A 23,320-nucleotide genomic window follows, 5' to 3' on the forward strand; every position below is an offset into this window, starting at 1 on the left:
GAGAAAACAATGTTATTTTTTTCTTTGACATTTTTCAACATTGCGTTTGAGAAGATTTTTACGCTGTTAGGGTTTCACTGCACTGGGAAATAAAAATGTTGAAATTAGAGAAAGGGCTCTGTTACCTCACGGATTTCCACAGAGAAAGGTTTGTTTTCTTATTAGATGGGATGTCAAGATTGAAGGAGGGAAACCCCAGTGCTGCTATACCAATGAGGAGTAATCCTTTAAGAGAGATCTCGCAGGGGAGAGTCACTGTTAAATGTAGTTTAAAGAAGAGGAGCAGATTTCTTCTGGACCTTAGAATTCCCACTGTGAGTTTCTATCTCTAACAGGCTGTTAATCAGAAATATCCTTCTGCGTTACTGCACCCATGCTACTGCATAATGCTTCCGTCTCCTGAAGTGCTTCAAAGCAGTTTAGAGGAGAGCAGTGGCTTCCTGTATTTTACAGATAGGTAGACAAAAGCAGAAAGCAGTCACTTGTCTGACACTCTCTTGATAGTATTGGCAGAGTCAGGTCTAGAAGTGGGACTTCCAAGGCTCAGTCAGCTGTGCCTGTCTTAAAGCCAGCAGGACTGTCTTATGGAGGAGGTCCAAAAGCTGTAATCTTTCTGTATGTCCATCTTCGTGGTTTAAATTTGCACTCCTCTGTTATTCAGGGGATAGCTGGGCAGCAGCTCACTGTAACTAATGTTGGGGGTACTCTTCATTACAGGTCATGGCTATTGGACGCACTTTTGAAGAGAGCTTCCAAAAGGCCCTGAGAATGTGTCACCCATCTGTAGATGGCTTCACTTCACATCTACCCATGAATAAAGCCTGGCCAGCCATTGTAGACCTCCAGAAAGAACTCTCTGAGCCATCCAGCACTCGGATATATGCAATAGCCAAGGTAACGAAAGATAGAAAGCCCGTGGCTTACGTCCCTTGATTTATAGCTACCAGACTGGGTCAGCTGAGGTGACAGATTCTTCACCCACTTGCTTCCCTGTGTCAAGCACACCGAGACCACCTTGCGTAGGATCCTTGCTGTTGAAGTACAGATACTCTCTATCACATGTAATTTCCTCTGCAGAACATAATAGCTGGGTAGGTATATGACTTTAATTTTTCCTGCTGACAACTGTATTTTCCTGCATCTTCTGTATTCAGGTAATGTGTTTGGTACTATCTTAGCCAATGCTCATTGCATTCAGCAGCAGGTGCATTCCTGTGTCCTGACACTTCAGTTTGTAGCTGAGTGTTGGTGGAGAACTGGATCGCTTTCCTTTGCTTGTTCCTATAATATAATTGTTTACTAAATATTGGCTCATTCTCTGCCCTGATTTACACTAGTGTAAATGTCAGTCAAAGTTGGCCAGCTTTGCAGATTACTGTTAATTTATAGGAAGGTAAGAAGGAAAAAATGAAGATCCTTTTGAGAACTGAAACAAAGGATGATAAAGAATGGCAAGCTGCAATCTGCTGCACTGTCTTTTTGCAATTTTGGCATTGGTATGGTCTTGAAACTAAAAAAAAATTAATAATAAAACTCTACCTTAAATTTAACATACAAGAAATCCCCTGTTCTTCGAAATAGACTCAACTTCCCTAGCATTCTTTTAACCTCCTGTCACACTGGGCAAATCACTTCATCTTTCAAGGTGTCTGTAGTGGGGGGTGTTATTGTAAGGGAAGCTAGGCTGTGAAATTATTTCTTCCTTCAGCTCCAAGGTGTTTGCCTGTGTATATCACTTGGTAAACGTGGGGTTAGTTACTTTACAAGGTAGGTGCAATTTCACACTTTGGTTTTGCTGCAGCTAGCTTGTCCATCTGTCCATGCCCTCTATGAAGAGGAAGGGACAGCTGTCTTTTATAGCTCTTACTTACCTGTTGGAGTTTTTTTAAGATGGCAAATCTTCCTGGCAGGGAGCGCCCAGTTACTATTTTTTGTGCCCCTGACTTTGTGTGGTGGAGGCTTTAAGCCCTTAGAGTTCATGTTTAGATACATCTCATTACATCCTTCACATGAGTGTGTGGAGCTGAGGGTGTGCTGTGTTTGTAAAAAGGTTTTCACATAGATGTTCCTCTTATAAATGACCTGAACAAAAAGCACAAGATGTTCTGTAAATATGTGGCTTGTCCAGCTGTTGACTCTTGCTTTTCAAGCTGGGGAAACGCATGTCTTCGTAAGTGTAGAACATCCTTCAGCAGCTGTGCTTGGTCTTTGTTATAGCTTTCTCTTGTGACTGAGAGAAAAATCTTGCTTCTTGTCTCTCTGAGTGGCTCAGAGAGCTTTTATGAAAGGTTAATCTTAACCCCATGTTAACACAGGGGATCTGGGAAGGTGAAGGTGAATTTGTGCCCCACTGAACACTCTGGGTGTTCCCAGCTGGTGGCATTTTCACTGGGAGCTGTCGAAAACAGCAAGATCAAAGTTTTAATCCCACTGAATAAAGAGCTGCTTCTGCCTGACACAGTGCACTAATTCGTCCCTGTTAATAACTGAGGCAAGCAATATCAGTAAGAAGTACTTCTGGCAGCTGGGGCTGCCTGCCTGGAAATCCCTTTCCAGCTTGCTGACATTTAAAAGCCAACAGTTAGTCCCCTTTAGCTTTCAGCTTTGTTTTGGAACAGAATGGAGCTTCCTTGTATGTCTTCTCCTCCCCCACAAGCCCCCCTACTCAACTCTCCAAGGCTTTCTACTTTTTCTCTCTCCTTTGTCTGTGGATGATGAGAACAGTAACTGTTCAGGTGAAAGGGAAGGGAGTTCACCTGCCATTCCGAGCTATTGCTGTTGTAATGGGACTCCCTGTTGTAATGTAAAAGAAGGCACTGGGAAAGAGTCTGAAATGGATGAGACTTGTTCCTTGGCCAGAGTGGCCAAGTGCTGCGAGGATGTAGCTGCCTGCTGAGCAGGGATGCTCAGGTTCTATCAGATCTTTTCTGGGCCCTCTTAGGGTTGTATATGAGTAGCCTCAGAAGATTTATGCTGTGGAATTGATCCGTGCTCTGTTTCACACCAGAGCACTGATCTCCTAGTTGTCCACACTACGGACATGTTAGTTTGCACTTGTGCTTGGTCCACAGGCAGCTGAATACTTCCTTTGGTGAGGAGCGGGGATGGGAATGAAGGAATAAGGATGCTAGCCCTAGAGACAGCACAGGCAGCTGAGTTGCCCTCCGTTGCTTGGCCTGGAGACCACGCTTGCTCTCTGCCTCACAGTGTGAAGGCAGTCCCATAAACCCCTTGGCTTCCCAGCATGGGGCCAGTGTCTACTAGATGGGATGCCCTTGAAAGTGAGCAGGGCTCTAAAGTCACTGTCCTGCTGTGGCTCCCTCCCCCTTCTTCCATGGTGTGTTTAGGCTGTACTCTTTCACGTAGGTTTGAGTAGAGTAAAGGTATCTGAGTGCTGTCCAGGGCCCCTGATCAAATCCTTCAGGATTTTTCTGCCTAGAAACTGATTTGCCCCTGTAATGTGGTGATTTGGGAGCAAGAACTTCCTACAAACTCATTCTTCTCTCCCAGTCTCCGGATTTATGCCGCTGAGGTGAAGATGGTTTATTTTCTCTATTCCTCCTCTAATGAAGGAGAGGAAGGCCTTTGCTTTTTTCAGTTTCCCTTGAAGATCCCTAGGACTTTTAAATAGTGTCCTAAGCAGATTAAGTGTATGCATTAAGTGTACCCATTATCAGAGAGATAATTTGCTTTTTACGGAGCCAGCAGCCAAGCTTAAACTGATGGCAACAAGGATTGGTGGCCACTAAGTATGCGCCTTAGCTAGCTACAGGGAGGAATATTCAGCCTGCAGTTCTGACTCCTCCAGCTGCACGCCTTCCCGCCTCAAGCTGCCTAAATCTCAGACCCAGGCTTCTCTTTGCAGGCACTTGGAAGAGCAGTGGCTGTCGGATGCCAAGCGCTAGCTGAAGGTTTTGTGTGTAAGTGACTTGTTACTCTAAAGGAGCAAAATGTGCAGTAGAGATACTCACTGCTGCTTGTGAGCAAGCAGGATATTCAAGTCAGCAGCCTATTACTTCTCAGGAAAGAATAATTGTGAGAGGGGAAGTACGACAAGCTGCCTGGAGATCCTATAGAAAAGGGAGAAGGTGGTGTCAGTATTTTGCAGTGCCCGATGAGAGCTGTTGCTCATCCCTGTCTCATTGTCTGTGCAGGTGGTGCCTTCTTGGAGCACAGCGCTGAAGCGACCTGTGTGTTTCTCCCAGCTGGCATAAAGGCTCCACATCACAGAATCACATGGGGTTGGAAGGGACCTCTGGAGATCATCTAGTCCAACCCCCCTGCCAAAGCAGGTCCACCCAGAGCAGGTTACACAGGAACATGTCCAGGCAGGGTTTTGAATGTCTCCAGAGAAGGAGACTCCACCACCTTCCTGGGCAGCCCATTCCATTGCTCTGCCACCCTCGAAGTGAAGAAGTTCCTCCTCGTGTTTAGGTGGAACTTGTGCCCATTTCCTCTTGTCCTGTCCCTGGGCACCACTGAAAAAAGACCGGCCCCATCCTCTTGACACCCTCCCTTTAAGTATTTATAAGCATTGATCAGATCACCCCTCAGTCTTCTCTTCTCAAGACTATAAAAAGACCCAAGTCCCTCAGCCTCTCCTCATAAGAGAGATGCTCCAGGCTCCTCATCATCTTTGTGGTCCTCTGCTGTACCCTCTCCAGCAGTTCCCTGTCCTTCTTGAACTGGGGAGCCCAGAACTGGACCCAGTGCTCCAGATGGGGCCTCACCAGGGCAGAGCAGAGGGGGAGAAGCGCCGAAAGCATGCGGTGGAGCATGCGATGGATCACAGTGCTGAAGCATGCGGTGGCGGTGCGACGCTGTGTCGTCTGCAGCTTGAAAACTCGGAGGGATAATGCCGGGGTGCGGTGGGACGAGCTCATGCCTGGATTAATGCTGGAGTTTTCTTCAGTGGCGTTGCTCTGGCTTTGTTCCAGGGATGCTGCCCTGCAAGAAAACAATTAAGCGTGGTAACAAATTAATGAGCCTGATTACTTCAGCTCAGCAAAAAATACCGTGCTGGTGTTATCATTATGGTTGATTATAGTTGTTTTATCAGGAGAGTTGTAACTGTACACCACTGGTGAGACCCAGGAAATATCAGTGATAGAAGATACAGCTGTATCATACTGGGGGGGCTCTCTAGCATATTCATCTGAGATTTTTTTTTTTTAATACTACAGTGTCCTGGAATCCATTGTGTTATGAATAATAGCTCTGTGGGGTTTCTTTTTACCCCATGGTTGCAAATAGTTGGATAAAAATAATAATAAAAAAAATTTGAAATAGCCCCTATGAGATAATGCAGGGGAATTCGAATGATCTTGGCATTAACTTGAGATACAGTAAGAGAAGCTAGGGTTACGCTGTAGCTGCAAAGTGTCACCCAGGACTGGACTTCCCCTTTCTTCAGAGGTATTTCAAGGCTACATGTTTTGATTCAGCCTTGTATTTCAGGGGTAAATCAAGTTTTATGCTCCACAGCAGAGAGTTCCTCCACAGCTGAGAATCAGGACCTTCCTGCTTACATTTGCTGCTGGGAGGTTGGCACGGGTCTGAGATTTAGGCAACTTGAGGCGGGAAGGGGTGCAGTTGGAGGAGTCAGAACTGCAGGCTGAATATTCCTCCCTGTAGCTAGCTAAGGCGCATACTTAGTGGCCACTAATCCTTGTTGCCATCAGTTTAAGCTTGGCTGCTGGCTCCGTAAAAAGCAAATTATCTCTCTCCCGCTCAAACAGAAGCCAGCTTTTGGTATCAAAGCATGAGCAGATGAGACTGGTGCCTCCTGACACTGCTTGAGGGGCATGCTTTCTGTTGCTGTGGGAGACAGGATCCTGTCTCAAAGAAGTCTACCATGCTTTTTATGTCTTTATATAGTTGCTGCTACCTATTTTCAGACTAAATCTGTATTTGCAAAGCACACATTCAAGGGCCTGTTTGGTGCTCTCCTCTTTTTGGCAGGCTTTGGATAACGAAGTCCCTGTTGATGTTATTCATAAACTCACAGCCATTGACAAGTGGTTCCTGTATAAGATGCACAACATCGTGAACACTGAGAAGATCCTGAAGGAAATGAACAGGTAAGAAAAACCAACAGCCTTGTCCTAGGATATAGCCTTGTCCCCCCACCTTCTGGGGATCCTTCTGCTGGGAAACCCGTGATGACCCTGATCACAGATGCAGTCAATGCGGAGAAGTTATTTCGGTGCTCAGAGCAAGCAGTGTTGTCTGAAAACCAAGTTCACTGCCTCACCAGGACAGAGGAAATTTCTGAGACCACTCTTTTTGGTCAAAAAACTTCTTTGAGTGTTTAGGCATCTTGGCTGTTCTCAGGGATTATGGAAGTTCCAGTTTATTTTGGAAAATCCTCACTGTATCTTTGAGGCTAAGGCTGGGAATGCGGATAGCCTGCAATGAGTAACAGCAGCTGCACTTGGATACCTAGGACAGAGTTAGCCTTCAAATACAGGACTTGTCCTGACTTATTACATCTGAGGGCCAAATAACATGGCACTTTTTTTTCCAGCCTGGCCAATCGATTTTTAAGCTTTTCTGCCTTTTTGTGATCATGCAGTATGTGTTGCTTTTGTGCTGCACTTTCAAACATCTATAACTCCAGACATATTTAAATATAAATCTTCTTCTTTCTTCAAGAAAAATGACCATATAAAACTAAGCAGGAAAGAGAGCAGTAAATTATAGCGCTGGGCTGTATTTCAGCTCCAGCCTCTTGCTGACTTGAGCTTTCCCTTCATGGTTTACGAGGTTGGGAGAACCTCCTTGCTGAGTTATTGGCTCTATGTTGGCCGTTTTTCCTCTTCGGGTACCCGTTGTGCTGACCACGTTTCACCGCATGATGGCACTGGGAGCGCACCGTAGCCAGTGCCATCGCTAAGGGTTTAGTTGGTTCATCTGCTGTGATTTCTGCTTCTTTGACCAGCTGCACGGTTTTAATTGAGCAGCTCTTGCTGTCCCTTGCCCCCCGGAACAAGCTGGATCTGGAGCTAAACAAAAATAAATGTGGAGGGAGATGTTGAACAGAAGGAGTAGCTTGATTATTTAGAGAAATCTATTGTTTGGCTGCACAAGTTTTTGCCCTCTAACATCCGTGTCATGTTGCATTTGTCTCAAGTGCCTTAAATATATCTATGTGTAGCTCCCGAGGAAGAAAAACAATATATCCAGAATCAGTTTTATTTCCTTGCTGTTGGATTGGCGTACTCCGGAATGATGCACTTGGGACCCCAGAAGCTGGCCCCATCCCCAGCTGTTATAAATCCAGTATCACTCCACGGAGGCTAATTGTGCCGAACTTTCCTGTATCACTGAGGTTGCTTTCCCTTTCTCTGCTGTGGGTGGCAGGTGATAATACTACTATTATGTGATCAGTAGCTGGTACTATCCCACAAAGTTTTTCATCCTTCTAGTGACTAGGCAGCAGACTGTGTAGCTGGCCTGCTACAGCAAGTCCTTTTGCAGCATCCGACCTTGCATTTGTATCGTACACAACCAATGTTGTGTCCCTTGTAAATGGATTCAAGCAATTCAACTCAGATTGCAGGTGGTATTAATTAACTTAGCCTCATTCACTTATCAATACAGATTTTAACTCCGGTATCCTTGTTCAAACCTTCCCAAGGAAACTCTCACCTCACAGCCTGCACTGGAGGGAGAGGATGGACTCTCTGGCTGCATGATGTTGAAGGCACGTTGGCAGAAAGGCAAAGAGCCAGGGAAAAACACTTCTGACCTGAACTAAGACACTAGTCCAGTGAGCCACATCAGGAAACACATCTCTGCTATAGCCAAGGGAAAGCTAATTGAGTGGTGCAAGTGAGACTTGGCACACACGTGCTCTTCCTGCAGCCAGCTGTTTCCAGTCCCCAGCATGCCTGGCATGAGTTTTACCTGTGCTACAGGATTGTTTCCAATTGAAAAGAACGGGCTGTGACACCATCATTGCTTTAAATCTTTCTCTTGTTGAAATACAGTTACCAGAACCAGAAGTAGTTGCCCTGTTCCCAGGCACTGTTGCTGGTTACAAGCTTGCTCTCTGTTCCCTCAAATCTATCCCTTTCTTTTTGCCTCTTGATTGGTTTGGGGGTTCTTTGCAATGAGGTTTTGGATGCAGTTGGAGTAACATCTCTGCCAAGAGTCTTGATTTGGGCCCTGCAGAGCTGTTGCAGACACCGGTAACAAGGAGATGGTCTCTGCCAAGAGGAAATTTAGAGCTAGAACAAGTGGATGTGACAGACAGATGGGGAAGGGGGATCAGAGGCAGGTGGAGGCCTTTGTGAGCAGTTCAGCAAGCAGCATTCATATACCGCATGCTGCCTTGCAGCCTGGCCACGTGGGGTGATTCAGAGGTAAGCAGAAGGCCTTACTGATTTGTGCACGGAATCTCTTTCCATCCGTGGAAGTTGTATGGGATAATGTTATGGGGAGAAAATCCTTTCTGACCTATAAACATTTGTCCGTTCTCAGTGGTGTACAGGCAAGGCCAGCCATTTGCAGAGACAGGAGAGACTGGGAAGGGCACGCTCTACCCCATTTACACTTGTCCCAGAGAACTTCTTTCCAAAGAAGATTGGACCTGGTGCTGGTGAGGCTGTATAGCATTTGTCACGCTGCAGCAATGTTTCTATTTGACTCTGCCTCTGGGCCCTTTAAGATGGAGAAAGTTGTTTCAAGTTATATGATTTGGCTGCAGGAAAGCAAATGGCCTGAGTTGAATTGGGAAAGGAAAGTCATTTTGAGAGTACTTGCAAGAATATCCAGTAATATCACACACATCAAACATGTGCCTCTGCTGTTTCTCTTGTGACCTACATATTTTTCATTTCAAGTGGGAACTTAAATTGTGGGGGGTTTTGTTGTTTTTTGACCAATTACCTTCATACCTTCAGTAACGTAATCTTAACTATAACCTTCCCCACCACACACACAACCAAAACCACGTATACTTACAGGAAAAAAAGCAAGCACCATCCCATGCTGTCAGTCCATGAATAGAATCATAGAATCATTCAGGTTGGAAAAGACCCTTGGGATCATCGAGTCCAACCATCTACCCTACTCTGCAAAGTTCTCCCCTACACCATATTCCCCACCACCACATCTAAGCGACTCTTAAACTCATCCAAGGATGGTGACTCAACCACCTCCCTGGGCAGCCCGTTCCAGTGTCTGATCACTCTTTCTGTGAAGAATTTCTTCCTAATGTCTAGTCTAAACCTACCCTGTTGCAGCTTGAAGCCATTCCCTCTTGTTCTATCGCCATTCGCTTGTGAGAAGAGACCAGCACCAACCTCTCTACAATGTCCTTTCAAGTAGTTATAGAGAGTGATGAGGCCACCCCTCAGTCTCCTCTTCCTCAAACTAAACAGTCCCAGCTCCCTCAATCGTTCTTCGTACGATTTATGCTCCAGGCCCTTCACCAGCTTCGTTGCCCTCCTCTGTACCCGCTCCAGCACCTCGATATCTCTCTTGTATTGAGGTGTCCAAAACTGGACACAATACTCCAGGTGCGGCCTCACCAGTGCCGAGTACAGGGGGACAATCACCTCCCTACTTCTGCTGGCCACACTATTTCTAATACAAGCCAGGATGCCATTGGCTTTCTTGGCCACCTGGGCACACTGCTGGCTCATATTCAGCTGCTTGTCAATTAGAACCCCCAAGTCCTTTTCTGCCAGGCAGCTTTCCAGCCACACTTCCCCAAGCCTGTACCGATGCATGGGGTTGTTGTGGCCCAAGTGCAGGACCTGGCACTTGGTCTTGTTGAAGTTCATACCATTAATGGTGGCCCATCGATCCAACCTATCTAAGTCTCTCTGTAGAGCCTCCCTGTCCACATGCAGATCAACACTCCCGCTTAACTTGGTGTCATCTGCGAACTTACAGATGATACACTCTATGTCATTATCAAGATGGTCAATGAAGATGTTAAACAGAAATGGCCCCAACACTGAGCCACTTGTGACCGGCCGCCAGCTGGATTTAACTCCATTGAGCACCACTCTTTGGGACCATCCAGACAGCCAGTGCTTGATCCAGCAGATCGTATGCTCGCCCAGGCCATGTGCAGCTAGTTTTTCTACTAGAATTCTGTAGGGAACAGTGTCAAATGCTTTTTGAAAGTCCAGATAGATAATATCCACAGCCTTTCCTTCATCCAATAATCGGGTCATCTGGTCATAGAAGGAGATCAGGTTCGTCTGGCAGGACCTGCCTTTCATAAACCCATGCTGACTAGGCCTGATCCCCTGGTTGCCCATTGTATGGTTTGTGATGGCACTCAAGATGACCTGCTCCATGACCTTCCCTGGTATCGAGGTCAGGCTGACAGGTCTATAGTTTCCTGGATCCTCCTTTTTGCCTTTCTCGTAGATGGGTGTTACATTTGCCACCCTCCAGTCCATTGGGACCTCCAATGGACTGGTGTATAAATAATAGGTGTATGGTGCAGCAGCAGTGCAATAGGATATGCTGTTTTCAGGAAATTCTTTCCCTATATTTAGCCTCGCCTGTCCCGTAAGAGGAAAAAATGGAGGAGAAGGGCCCTGCAGTGACCCCGCTGGCTGTTCATCACACTGACAGCTCATGAAGGAGATGGAAATTCGAACAGACCATGTCTAGGGGTCTGAGACAATGAGGAGAGAGATGTGGCTTTAAGGCCAGGGTTATGGACCCAGTCCAGATTGTCAGGTTTGCAGTAGGGTCTGGTAACACTGTCATCCCCAAGAGCACAATTTGAGAAAGACCCAGGGAAGATTGGGCCGTCTTGCAACAGACAGAAGTGTGAGTATATTGCCCAAAGAGAAACATTCTAATCTTGATAAAAGCCTGTGAAGTATTATTTGAGTGAGGAAAAGAGGAGCATGAGAAAACCCTGTTTTGCAGTTGAGGAGCAAAGCGTAGAGACAGTAAGGCTTGCCCAAAGTCTCAAAGACAGTCTGGAAGAGCTGTAAACTGAACTCTGTCTTCTTAAAGCTCAACTCTTCGAATTAACCTTGATGAAAACAGCAGATCTTTCTTTTGGTGGATACCAAACTGGCCAGGCAGTGGAAAATGATGGCACCAATCATACTTTAGACCTTTGTTTTGGGGGAGAATGTAGCCTTTGGCATTGTGTCTGTGGGCATTGATTGAAAACACCTCCTGGCCTGTGGTTTGCTTGGAAGGAGTAAGTGCAGTCCTGAGTGTTGCTCTTGTCGTTCCTAAGGAGACACAGGTTAATAGAGGCGAAGCAGAAAATAGCAAGAGGGTGCAGACCCACTTCAGCTCAACATTTGTAGCCTGATGCTCTGCTCAGTGGCCCATGGAAGAAGTTGTTTATTGTGAATTCCTTTCCGAAGCTCGTGTCCTTGGGTCTGTGAAAGGTGTGCTTTGAAAGCTGCTTGCCAGAAGCATGACTTGATTTCAAAACATGACTGTGGTGGAGTTGCCACAGAAATGCAGGTGCTGGAATTAAAACCTGGTTCCAGCAGGTGATGTAGGAAACAGTGCAGGCAGGGAAGATCAGACAGGCCATCAGTAACCTGTGCTCTTCTGCACTGGGTGTTGCACACCTGCTCTTCTCAAAAGCAATGTTTCTGCTGACTTAAGTGCTTTTGGGACAGGTCAGAGAGTGTAAGTCAGATCTTGTGTGGGTATAAAGCAGAGCAAGTCCAGTGATGCTAAATGAGGCTGCGCTGATTTATGCTGTTTGAGGAGCTGTGGCTGACAAATTTGTTGTACTTGCTTTTAACTAACTGGGAAAATTACTTTTGTCATCTTTGTGAACTGTGGGGCAGGGAAGACTCAGGAACAAATTAGGAATTTGGTACATGAGGAGAATATAGTATAAACAGTTACTCAGCACTGTTGTTTGTGCATTGTGTGGATCTGACATAAGATACTTTCTATTTGTCTTATAGAGCCATTGGTAAAAATTTCACAGCTGTATTTTCTTTCACAGCATCTCTAAATTTGTAAATTTAACACAATATACTTTTTTTTTCCATGATACGGAGGATATACAGGCATCACCCTTCAAAAGCCAGTGGGGAATCTCTGTAAATGATATATACAATGCCAGAAGCAAGGGAGTCCGTACCATGGGACCCCGGTAAAGACCTCAAAGCTGTCTTTTACCAGGGGTAGAAAATAGGCTTTGAGGAAGCATCTATGACCCATTTGTTGGCTGTATTTTGGTGTGTGCTGCTGCTTCAGCGCATCGCTTAATCCTAGGTGTGAGTCATTTAGGTCTTCGGGCACAGTATGAGGTTCATGTTACTCAAGTCAAGATGTCCACAAGGGGATTTATTAGCCCAGGGACCTGAAAGTTAAAGATGCAGAGTGTAGTGATAGTTGTTCAGTGAGCAAGATTTGTTGGTTTACAGCTCCTGCTTCTCTAAACGCTCCTTTGACAGCTTTTTGTCAGTCATCTCATGAGCTTCTCAGGAGGGGAAAAATGGTAACAGTCTGTCTTCTTGAGTAGGGAAGCAGGGAGAGAATTTATACACCAATCTCATGATTTTAATTGTAGCATGTTCAAAATCTTATAAAACATCAGGAGCAATCAAGGAAGCCACTAGGAGCCTTGAAGAAGAGTGGGACAATGAGAAAAAGAGGAAGAATACGCATTTGTACATAATCCAGCCTGAAATCAAGTAGGCTTTTGAAACCCTTCAGGTCTATGACTACTGAGACAGGAACGGCTCTCTTGGGAGTGGGCATTAGGTATTTTGGTTCCAGCACTTCTTGCTTTTGGCCCACTTGGCTTGCTATAGTGAAACTGTAGGCTGGGCTTAAATCCACCCCCTCCAGATCCAGGAGGAGCTGAGCTCAAGACCCGTGGGCTGAGCTGGAGTGCGCTCATCTTTTCAACTCCTATGTGCATGTCCACGCCACATGAATAGAGATAGCTGCGGAGGTAAACCAAAGTGACCTGCAGGGGTGAGCCTGCGAGCTTACAGGGCAGATGTTAACTGACACAATAGCTGTGTCCAGAATGCTCCCCGCTCAGGCTTTGTCTCTCAGTTCACAAAATATTCCTGATCCTTTTGATCAAGACCCATTAACGTGCACCTAAGTAATACGTGGATGGGCGTAAACTTGACAACATACCTAAAATGAAGCGGAGCCTGATTTGGGAGACAAGAAAGAGAGTGCTGCTTCCCATATCGAGCTGGGGCTTTCTACCAGCACATTTATTCAGCGTTACTCCTAAACCGGTGGATCAGATGAAAGCCAGTCAAGTGGAAGAGAGGGCCGCGCTGAAGCGAGCAGGCTCTCCTGATAATTGCAGTGCTGCCAGTGTTCCTCCAGTCAGTTAATAGATTTCCTCAGGTCCTCTGTGCCAGGTGAAAATTTCCTCATTAAGGAGAATTTATTCCATTTCCTTTTATCGTTTATTATTGAAGAAAAAGTGAGTGGCTGGAGTTCCGAAGATGACAGGGTGGAATTTTAAACAAAAACCAACAAACAATCAACACTGGAAGCTGAAACAGAGGCACAAGCAACATGCAGGAAAAGCTTGTATTGTTTATAAACTGCAAAATGTGCAGGGGTCTTTAGCTTTCTGAGGAAGTGAGCAGCCACTAAATGATTTTGGCAGCGTGCAAAAGTCTAATCGTCTGTTTTTGAAGCTCTAAAACTTCTGACTGTCATTTTGCAAAAGCAAGTGTTAGGAAAAAGGAGTATTATAGGAGTCTGGAATCATGGCTGCTAAATCTTCCCTTGTTTCAAAATTGATTATAAACCAGTGAGGGAGTTTAATCTTTGGAAGACTTTTTGCTCCCTGTTTGAAGAGTAAGTGATGCTCCAGGGGAAAGTGGGAGGCAATGATGTAGTACTGGGTCATGTGTCTGGGAATAGCCAGAACTAAGATTTTTATTTATTTATTTATTTTCTTCTTTTTTTAGTGCTGGATTTCTGGTGAGGTCTTGGAAGGGTTATTTGAATTCAAGCATTCAAAGAAATCAGCCTGATTCTGCTCTTGCTGGCTTTAATGTCTCCAGCAAGTCCAAAGGGCTGTTTTTGAGCAAAGGCGGTGGGAACAGAATTAGGTCAATGTCTATCTTAAAAAACATAACCTCTTAACCTTTTCATGTCTCAGTTTTGCTATCTGTGAGATAAGCATCACCCTACCGACTGTTTGCGTGTTTCTTATATTCTTTCCGTGAATGTTGAGATATAAATGCTAAAAATTACCCTTAATAGTAAATGGAAATTATCCAGGAACGATGATGTGTGTCCAGTACGTGTGGAGAGGCAGCCTTATTTCCGTATCAGTGCCAAGGGATTGCAGCTCTTTGATCCAGTTCCCTTTAAACGTGGTGGAGCAATTCTGCTGGCTTACTCTATCTTTCCCTTCTGGTTGTGCCTCCAAATCCCTGGGTGTTGCCTCGGAGATTGTTGGCAATTTCCCATCTCGTGGCAGATGCTGGTTTCAAGTGCTTGGAAATCAGCATTGCTGGGTGTTTGACTCTTGCTGATTTTCTGCGACAATATTAAATGGCAAAACTGTTACGTCCCCAGGGCTGGGTTGTCAGTTCTAACCTTTCCTGCCTCGCGGTGAGCTGGGTGTGTTTCCTCTATATTAAGTTGCCTCCGTGGCAGTAAGAAATGAGAATACCCTTCCTGTCTAGGTGCTGCTTCAATAGAGGTTCCCACCGCATCTTTCTTACTAGCCACATTGAAAGCTACATTTCTTATCTTTTCTTTATCATCCATTGGCAGTAGCAAAGGAAAAAATGCACGGTTTCATTTCCCCTTTAGATATTGAGCTTTTCTCTTGCACACTGGTTGTCCTGTAGAAAACTGGTTACCTTTTTGCATGGATTAGTAAGTGTCCTAACCTAATTCAAGCTGTTAGCCCAAGGCAAATGAATCATGTTGCCAAATAATCACTGCTTCTCTTCTACCCACCCTGCTGGGGGGGGGGGACACACGGACGATGAATGATATTGTTATACTGAGATACAAAAAACTGAATTGAAACAAGCTGCAAATGAAGGTAATTTTCTTTCTCTGTCAGTAATCAAATGACAGCCAGCTATGTATGTTTCTGAGGCAGAAGGGAGGGAGAGCAAGGGAGCAAACTGCACTGAAACAGGCTCATTTACTTGAGGTCATCAGGTCTGCTCACTTGTACTTAGGGAGTGCTGGATCTAGGAGAGAAATCTAACGTGGCTGCGTTCGTCCTAATAGCCAGTGACGGCTAGCATCTGTTTTGCCAGAGAATTGGCAGATTTTGCTTGCTGTTTTTCCTCCTGTGAAACACCCATCCATGCCTTTAGTTCTGGCGTTCACAGTATCTGCAAGAAGTCCTGCCTCCGAACTGAGATCAGAAAGAGCTGAGGAGAAGCAGAGGAGTTTCACGGTGGAGGAGTCAGTGCATGGGAACCGAGGGCTTTAACATACTGCGGTGTTGCAAAATGGGTCTTATTTTGGGAAGTCTTTCTGCACCTGGAACTAAATTCAAAACCTGGGAAGCTCAACCTGCTGGATTAGGCAGGACTGTTTCCTTTTGACATTAGCAAAGAGGAGGATCTGCTGGAGTAAGAAGGGTGATGCGGAGGGTTGTGGAGAAGATCAAGGGTGTAGGTGGCACTCCTGCCTGGAGTCCCCTGAGGGCAGAGCATGCTGGTTGTTAGTGCCAGGCTGGGGCACAGGGCAGAAACCAGCAGTTACTGAGAGTGTTTCCTTTCTGCAAATCCTTACTAGCTGTCTGCCATGCTATTGTAGGCAGGTGGAGCACTCTGTTCTCATATTGCAGGGGAAGGAGAGATGGCATTGGGGAGTTTATAGAGGAAAACCCACCCACCCAGGGATCTGAAAACAAAAGTTTCTGATTCCCGGTTCTGCTCTCAGTACAGCTGGTTTGACGCTTCTGTGACTCTCACCTGTTTTACGTTTACCTGACTTCACCGAGGGCAGCAGAGCTGCTCTGTGCCTAAGCCAGAGTGGAAAATCCAATCCAATGACTCTTCCATGCTTCAGCTTCTTGACACATTCCAATAAAGTGGCCTTACCCCTCTCCTCCCACTCAAATAACATAATGCTATTTATTTAAAAATACCATCAAGCAAAGGACATAATTCAAAAGCTCTGATTTAGGAAAATTGCTTGTTTGTTAATCATTTCCTTTTTCCTGATTCAGAGCTTGCTTGCTCATAAAATATTGATTTATTGGGCAGGCAAGGATGCTCTTGGCAATGAAGATGAAAAGCAGAAGTGCTGATAAAAATACATAGGCTTTTTTAATGTTTTTGCAAAAGCTAAGCTTAGAAAAGGTAGCTTAGAAACAAGAGAGGCAGAAACTATAAGGGCTATAGGTGGAGTCAAAACAAAGTGGAACAAAGCGTGGGAGAGAAGAAAAGCAGAGGGAATAAAGGGGGAGTGGAGAAGATGAAAAAATCAAAAGCAAAATGGGCAAGAAACTGTTGAGCTTTAGAGATGGTCAGGGAAAGCAATGCATTTGAAATAAATAGCAAAAATTAGGACTCCTGAAAAGCAAAACCAGGAGAACAAGAACATATGGAAGTATTGAGAGACCCTGATTGCAAATAAGAAATCAAAAAAGGCACCCCTGCTTTACCCTGTCTATATCCCCCTCTCCCGTTGTTCATAATGCAAGAAGTAGCACAAATGATATGGAAAAAAGTATACTTGAGGCTGTCAGAATGAAAGACCTACCTTGTGTGTGAGCCTCTGAAGGTCATTTCTACTATGTAGCTCTGAAGTCAGACGCTTTTTCAAAATACTGGCCATTTCTGAAGGTAGGCAGAGCGTCCTCAACAGCAGAAAGAAGGGCTTGTTTGGGACAAATCGTAGTGTTTTGAGGCAAGTTGTCCCCCAGTTATGCCTCTGAATGGCACATCCCAGAGCTTCAGGAATTTCATGCCTTTGCATGGAGTGGGGAGCTGCAATGGGAGGCAGGAGATATGAGTACATAAATAATAATTATTGATCCAGCCCAGTCTGGTGAGGCCTCTATTTAAAAATTTAGACTGGGAAGAGGAATGTAAGGGAGAGAATGGGTTAAAGTTTGGGTATGGAGATGTGGGGATGCTGAATCCAAGAAAGGGATCACTGCAGCTCCTTCATGGAAATCATGCAATGGTAAATGACCATACAGTCGTTGTGGATACGGTGACCTTGTACTAGCCTGATGGAAATTCTGCCTGGAAGATGATGGACCTCATCATGAGTCACTCATTCCTGTCTCAAAGGTGCAAGGAAAGAAATTATTTAACTTCCTAGTATCATCAGTCTGTCTGTAGACTTTACCTTATAAGTGTTTGTGGTGGGCATCCAGTGCAAAAAAAGACCGTTCATATATGAATCATAGAATGATAGAATCATAGAATGGTTAGAGTTGGAAGGGACCTTAAAGATCATCCAGTTCCAACCCCCCTGCCATGGGCAGGGACACCTCCACTAGAGCAGGTTGCTCAAAGCCCCATCCAGCCTGGCCTTGAACACCTCCAAGGATGGGGCATCCACAACTTCTCTGGGCAACCTGTTCCAGTGTCTCACCACCCTCACAGTAAAGAGTTTCTTCCTAATATCTAAATCTCCCCTCTTCCAATTTAAAACCACTATCCCTTGTCCTGTCACTACACGTCCTGACAAAGAGTCCCTCTCCGGCTCTCCTGTAAGCTCCCTTCAGATATTGGAAGGCTGCTATGAGGTCTCCCCGGAGCCTTCTCTTCTCCAGGCTGAACAACCCCAGCTCTCTCAGCCTGTCTTCATAGGGGAGGTGCTCCAGCCCTCTGATCATTTTCGTGGCCCTCCTCTGGACCCGTTCCAACAGGTCCATGTCCTTCCTGTGTTGAGGACTCCAAAGCTGGACACAGAATTCCAGGTGGGGTCTCATGAGCGCAGAGTAGAGGATTGCGTCGCTTAGCTGCATCTTCTTCCTTTTCTTGCCTTTATGTGCATGATCCTATAGCAACTCTATGCAGAATGGAAGACACAAGCACTCATGTATCTTCAAAGCATTCCTGTAGAGCCTCATGCAGCGGTGTTTCTCTTGTTTAATCCCAGTGAAACTGTTCCAGAAGAGACACTGAGGAGAGCCAAACAGATCGGGTTCTCAGACAAACAGATTGGGAAATGCCTGAGGATGACTGAAGTCCAGTGCCGTCAGCTGAGACTGAGGAAGAAAGTAGTGCCCTGGGTGAAACAGGTATGGAAGAAACATTGTTGTTCAGGGTGGGGGATTCCAAGAGTGCGAGGAGCAGGAGATCTCCATGGCCTTAGGTAAACAAAGTGGAAGGCCTGGTTATGTTAACGTCCATGGGAGTTTTGACATTGACATTAGAGAAGAACAACTTTCACCCATGTAGCTGTTACTTCTGCATTGCAGGCATCAATGTAATGACACGAACGTCCCCTAAGAGAGACTCAGAAAAGTCTTTTTCCTATTCTGTGTGGCTGAGGGGGAAACACAGCTATCTGGCTTCAGGAGAAGTGGTGGCCCACCATGGTGTGACCGTGAAAAGTGTAATATGTCTTTTCTCTTGGTAGTAACTTTTTACAGGGTAATCCTTTATTTGAAGTGTGCTGTTGTTATGGGTTCATTTGCTATTCATTGTGATAGCACCAGTGTAATGAGCTCATCTAGTATTCATGGCAGTGTCACCAGTGCTTTGCTAGGTGTTCTGCTGCTGCATTTAAGGTATGCTGTTATTAAACTGCCACCAGCTGTTTCTTTTGTCCTTACGGGGGGGAAAAAAAACCACCCAACCCAAACTACTGAATGTTTCTGAAAGAGCCCATCTGTATCCTCAGGCCCAATTCCAGGTGCCAAATCTCCTTCTGTTCCCCAGCTGCTGTTTTTCTTCCATGTCCTCACCTGGCCCACAGAAACGTGCCTGGTCTCGCACTGCGTTCTTTCAGCTGCGTATGGCGCTGCAGTGCTGGACTGATTTGTGTGCCATGGTACCCTTAATCAGGTCATTCTACTTATGCCTGCATTTGTGGCTTCAAAGCATATGTTTCTTCTTGAGCCATGAAGTACAAGTTGCAGTATTAGCAACGGTAATGAGCAGCAGACACTTACATAGTGCTAATGACGTAAGGTCACATTCTTCATTAGTCACCAGGATTTGGACAGCTAGTGGGGACTCCTGAAAATAGTTGAAGATTGGACAGATTTTTAAATGCTATAGCATGTAAAAATTCGTGTCAGGACTGCTTTAATATTATTCCCTGCTCAGTATTCTGTGTAGAAATGTTTCAGCTGTTCATTCAGGGAACTTCAGCAATTGCGGTGACCTAGATGGACCAGTAACCATGTATAACATGCAATAAGTAGTTGACATAAATAGTTTGTGAACAGCCTAGTAGGCAAATTATTCTTCTGGGCTCTCTGGTGACTAATTACATAAGAAATTGTTGAAAACTACATGTAAGGGGTGGTTGAAAATCACTCTTGCTTTGTGTACCATTTAATTATCAAAGCACAAGTTATATTGTAACATAAATACGTAGTACTTGCAGTGCTGGCTGCTGCTCGGCATGATCTCAAAGTGATATTGCCTGCAGGTTTGTGTTCAGTGTGGGAGTAAGATGGGGTCAAGAGTATGGTGTGAAGATCCCAGACGGTGCAGCTAAAGAGGATGGGAGACCTGGAGGAACGGAGATCTGTGTAATTAACGCTGCCAAACTAACTAGAGAATGAGGGCCTCAGCGAGAAGGGATGGATGGGGAAAGTTTCTGGGCTGTTGAAGGTGTTTTACCAAAGAGGGGTGCAGCTAAAACTGCAGCTTAGAAAGAGATGGTAGACTCTCCTGTTGACTGAACTGTAAGGTCTGGGGAGAAGTCCAGGCATATGCTGCGTCGCCAGCGTGTGACAGGTGACTTCCTTTTGAGGAAGGAGGTGATGGGAAGATAACAGGACAGAAATATGAGTAGAAAAGGAAAGAGGGAAAAGAAAAACCCCAAAACACCTGCATGTAAGAAAGATCTGGCACTGGCCAAGTCACAATCATTCCTTACAGTCCCTCCTCTTCTTCTCCGTACAGATCGACACACTGGCAGCAGAATACCCAGCGGTAACTAATTACCTCTATGTCACGTACAATGGGCAGGTAGGCACATTCATTTGATCTCTTTCCCCTAAGCTACATTATTTCTGGAGATCTTGCAGATGTATCGTTCTCTATAGCAATTCTTTTGGATGGTGTTACATATGATCCCCTTATAGCAGGCCTAGAACATTCTCTTGCGCAAATACTGATCCAGAGCATTTAGTGTTAATGCCCCTATGTTGTTATGATCCTGTCCTGTATCATCTGTACTTGCATCCTCTGTGCACAGGTCAGGTGCTGGGAATTTAGAACTCGAGTTTCACTCATGTCATCCCAGCATTCATTTTTGTGTGAAACTTAACAGCTCCTTAGGCTGCCCAAATACCCAAATCAGAGGTGCTGTGTCTCCTTTGGTTTGGCTGCAGCACCACTAATTCCAGTGGAGTTGCACTTGGTTTATACTGCAGTAACCAAGATCAGACTTGAGCCCTGAAGGGTGAGACTGTTGAATATGGTCTGGGCACCAGAAACTTTTTCTGAAAAGCAGGGAGTTAGGTGCTGTGGAGCACAGATCCTAATGACTTTTCTCCCTCTCTTCTCAGGAACACGATGTAAAATTTGATGACTGTGGAGTGATGGTGTTGGGCTGCGGACCATATCACATAGGTAAATCTTTCTTACAGCTCCTCTGTTCTCCTTGCACCCTCGAGCCTTCTTTGGATATTCTTGTGGTTCATTTGTTCCTCTTCTCATATGGTGACAAAACCCTCCAGAGTGCAGCACACAGGACATCAATTCCTAACGCAAGGTTTGCCTTTTACACTTGCTTGGAGACTTCATTTCACGCCCTGGAAAAAACAGGAGAATTTTATTACTTTTCACTTAGTTGTGATTTCCACAAAGTTTTAGAGCATTTTTTTTAATCTTACTTTTTGCACATGTTAAGGTCTTGAGAACCTGTTACCTTGTACAGAATTTTGTTGCTCCCACACCTATCTTGTATGTTTACTGCCAACTCATGACTATGTTGTTATATACTATGTGTTTTACTACTATAAGTATAGGTGACTATCAAAATATTTTGAAATCTTCTGCTGCTTTTGTATAAGCAATTCTCTGTCTGCTGTTTTTTCAGCCCACTCAGGTGATTATGCAGCATAACAGTTTCCTCATGGAAACTCTTATCAGGTAGACAGACTGCCAAATTCTGTATATGATGACTTTCACTTTTTCTTTTCATGGATCCTTCCAAATAGCTTGCAGTTATCGACAAGAAAGAGATTCCTTGTTATTCAGAAGTATTTTTGCTCAGCAGCTCACAAGCTGACATTTAAAACTGCATCTGTTTGTTTTGCTTGGATGGACAGGTCACGTGCTACACTCTCTTGCTGTTTGTAGCTTGTGGTTTTGAACTCAGTTTCCAGTAGGAACGTTGAGATGAGTGAAATCAGGAGGAACGCTCCATGATTATGCTTATTTTTTGTGAATGCTTCTGCCAGTCAACATGCTGTGTAGCATGGTTACAAAAAATGAATGTAAGAAGTATGGCAGTGTTCTTTAATAATTTGATCAAATGTATGTGAATACATTTTGCACTGTTCACCTAAAACTCTTAATTGCTTAGGTTAGCCATAGAGGTCTGATCTTGGTCTTACCTGTTCTATAGCTTTGTTTAGATCAAGACAGTCTTTGGAAGAGGTTGCAACTAAATAAAGGCTGCTAAAGAAAACCATTACTTGCACCTCTAAAAGATTTTTTTTTTTTTTTGGTAGGTGCAATAGCCAAGTTGATTTATTTTTTATTTTGTTATCTTTTAAGCAGCATGCTTTTCCTCTGTGCTTTCAGAATCATAATTCAGTGGGATCAACTTAGTGTTCCTTGTGGATTTACAGTTACAAAACAGGAACAGGTCAGAAAGGGCTAAATGATTTGGATGGAAGTTAAACATGAGATTTTATTTTTTATTTTTAACAACAAGATTCTTATTTCCTTTGTGAAAACTGAGTTTTAGATTTTAAAAAAGCAACCTTATGATTTTTATTTGAAAATATTTTGAAATATGTTACCAGAAGAGCTTGGGTATGTTGACACTTTTTGCGAAGAAATAAAATTATTTGGGGGAAGTTTGATATCATTTCAAAAATCTTGCTATATTGAGTGACTACATCAGTGGACAGAGGAAGAGCTATGGATGTCAACTATCTGGACTTCTCTAACACCGTTGACATGGTCTCCCACAACATCCTGCTCTCTTAATTGGAGAGATATGGATTTGATGGGTGGACTGTTCAGTGGATGAAGAATTGGATGGTCACATCCAGAGGATAGTATTCAATGGATTCATCCAGAGGGACCCGGACAAGCTCAAGAAGTGGGCCCATGCAAACATCATGAGGTTCAACAAGGCCAAGTGCAGGGTCCTGCACCTGCGTCAGGGCAACCCCCCCGGTGTATCAATACAGGCTGGGAGGTGAAGGGCTGGAAAGCAGCCCTGCTGAGAAGGACTTGGGGGTACTGCTGGATGAAAAGCTGGACATGACCCAGCAATGTGTGATCACAGCCCAGAAGGCCGACCATACTCTGGGCCGCATCAAAAGAAGCGTGGCCAGCAGGTTGAGGGAGGTGATTTTGCCCCTCTACTCAGCTCTGGTGAGACCCCATCTGGAGTACTCCACCCAGATCTGGAGCCCTCAGCACAAGAAAGACATGGACCTGATGGAGCAGGTCCAGAGGAGGACTACAAGGGTGATCAGAGGGCTGGACCACCTCTCCTATGAGGACAGGCTGAGAGAGTTGGGATTGTTCAGCCTGGAGAAGAGAAGGCTCTTCAGTACTTAACGGGGGCTTATAAGAAAGATGGGGACGAACTTTTCATCAGGACCTGTTGCAATAAGACAAGGGGTAGTGTTTTTAAACTAAAACAGGTAGATTTAGACTAGATAGAAGGAAGAAATTTTTTACAATGAGGATGGTGAAACACTAGAACAGGTTGCCCAGAGAGGTGGTAGATGCCCCATCCCTGGACACATTCAAGGTCAGGTTGGACGGGGCTCTGAGTAACCTGGTCTAGCTGAAGATGTCTCTGCTTATTGCAAGCAGGTTGGACTAGATGGCCTTTAAAGGCCTTTAAATCACTATAGTTGCACACTCTTGAACTTCAGAGCTTGCCTTGATGCATCTTTCATCTTTCATGCACACGTAAAGGCCTGTGGCTTGCTGAGAGCCTGAGCTGCAGTGTGTGACCTGTGCTCTGTGGGGGTATTGCTCAGATATTCAAGGTGATGCTTGCTCTTCAG

The 23,320-nt window shown here is 44.9% G+C and overlaps 1 protein-coding gene across 1 annotated transcript in view; it reads left to right on the forward strand.

Moving 5' to 3' along the window:
- CPS1 (carbamoyl-phosphate synthase 1) overlaps window positions 1-23,320 on the forward strand; it is a 101,750-nt gene that overhangs the window by 41,413 nt on the left and 37,017 nt on the right. Inside the window, exons 20-24 of the mRNA XM_074145247.1 lie at window positions 718-894; window positions 5,962-6,080; window positions 18,037-18,178; window positions 20,019-20,084; window positions 20,627-20,690. Coding sequence (XP_074001348.1) covers window positions 718-894; window positions 5,962-6,080; window positions 18,037-18,178; window positions 20,019-20,084; window positions 20,627-20,690 — 568 coding nt within the window. The remainder of the gene's footprint in view (window positions 1-717; window positions 895-5,961; window positions 6,081-18,036; window positions 18,179-20,018; window positions 20,085-20,626; window positions 20,691-23,320) is intronic.

Source organism: Numenius arquata, chromosome 3, assembly GCF_964106895.1.
Source record: "Numenius arquata chromosome 3, bNumArq3.hap1.1, whole genome shotgun sequence".
NCBI classification, from domain to species: Eukaryota; Metazoa; Chordata; class Aves; order Charadriiformes; family Scolopacidae; genus Numenius; species Numenius arquata.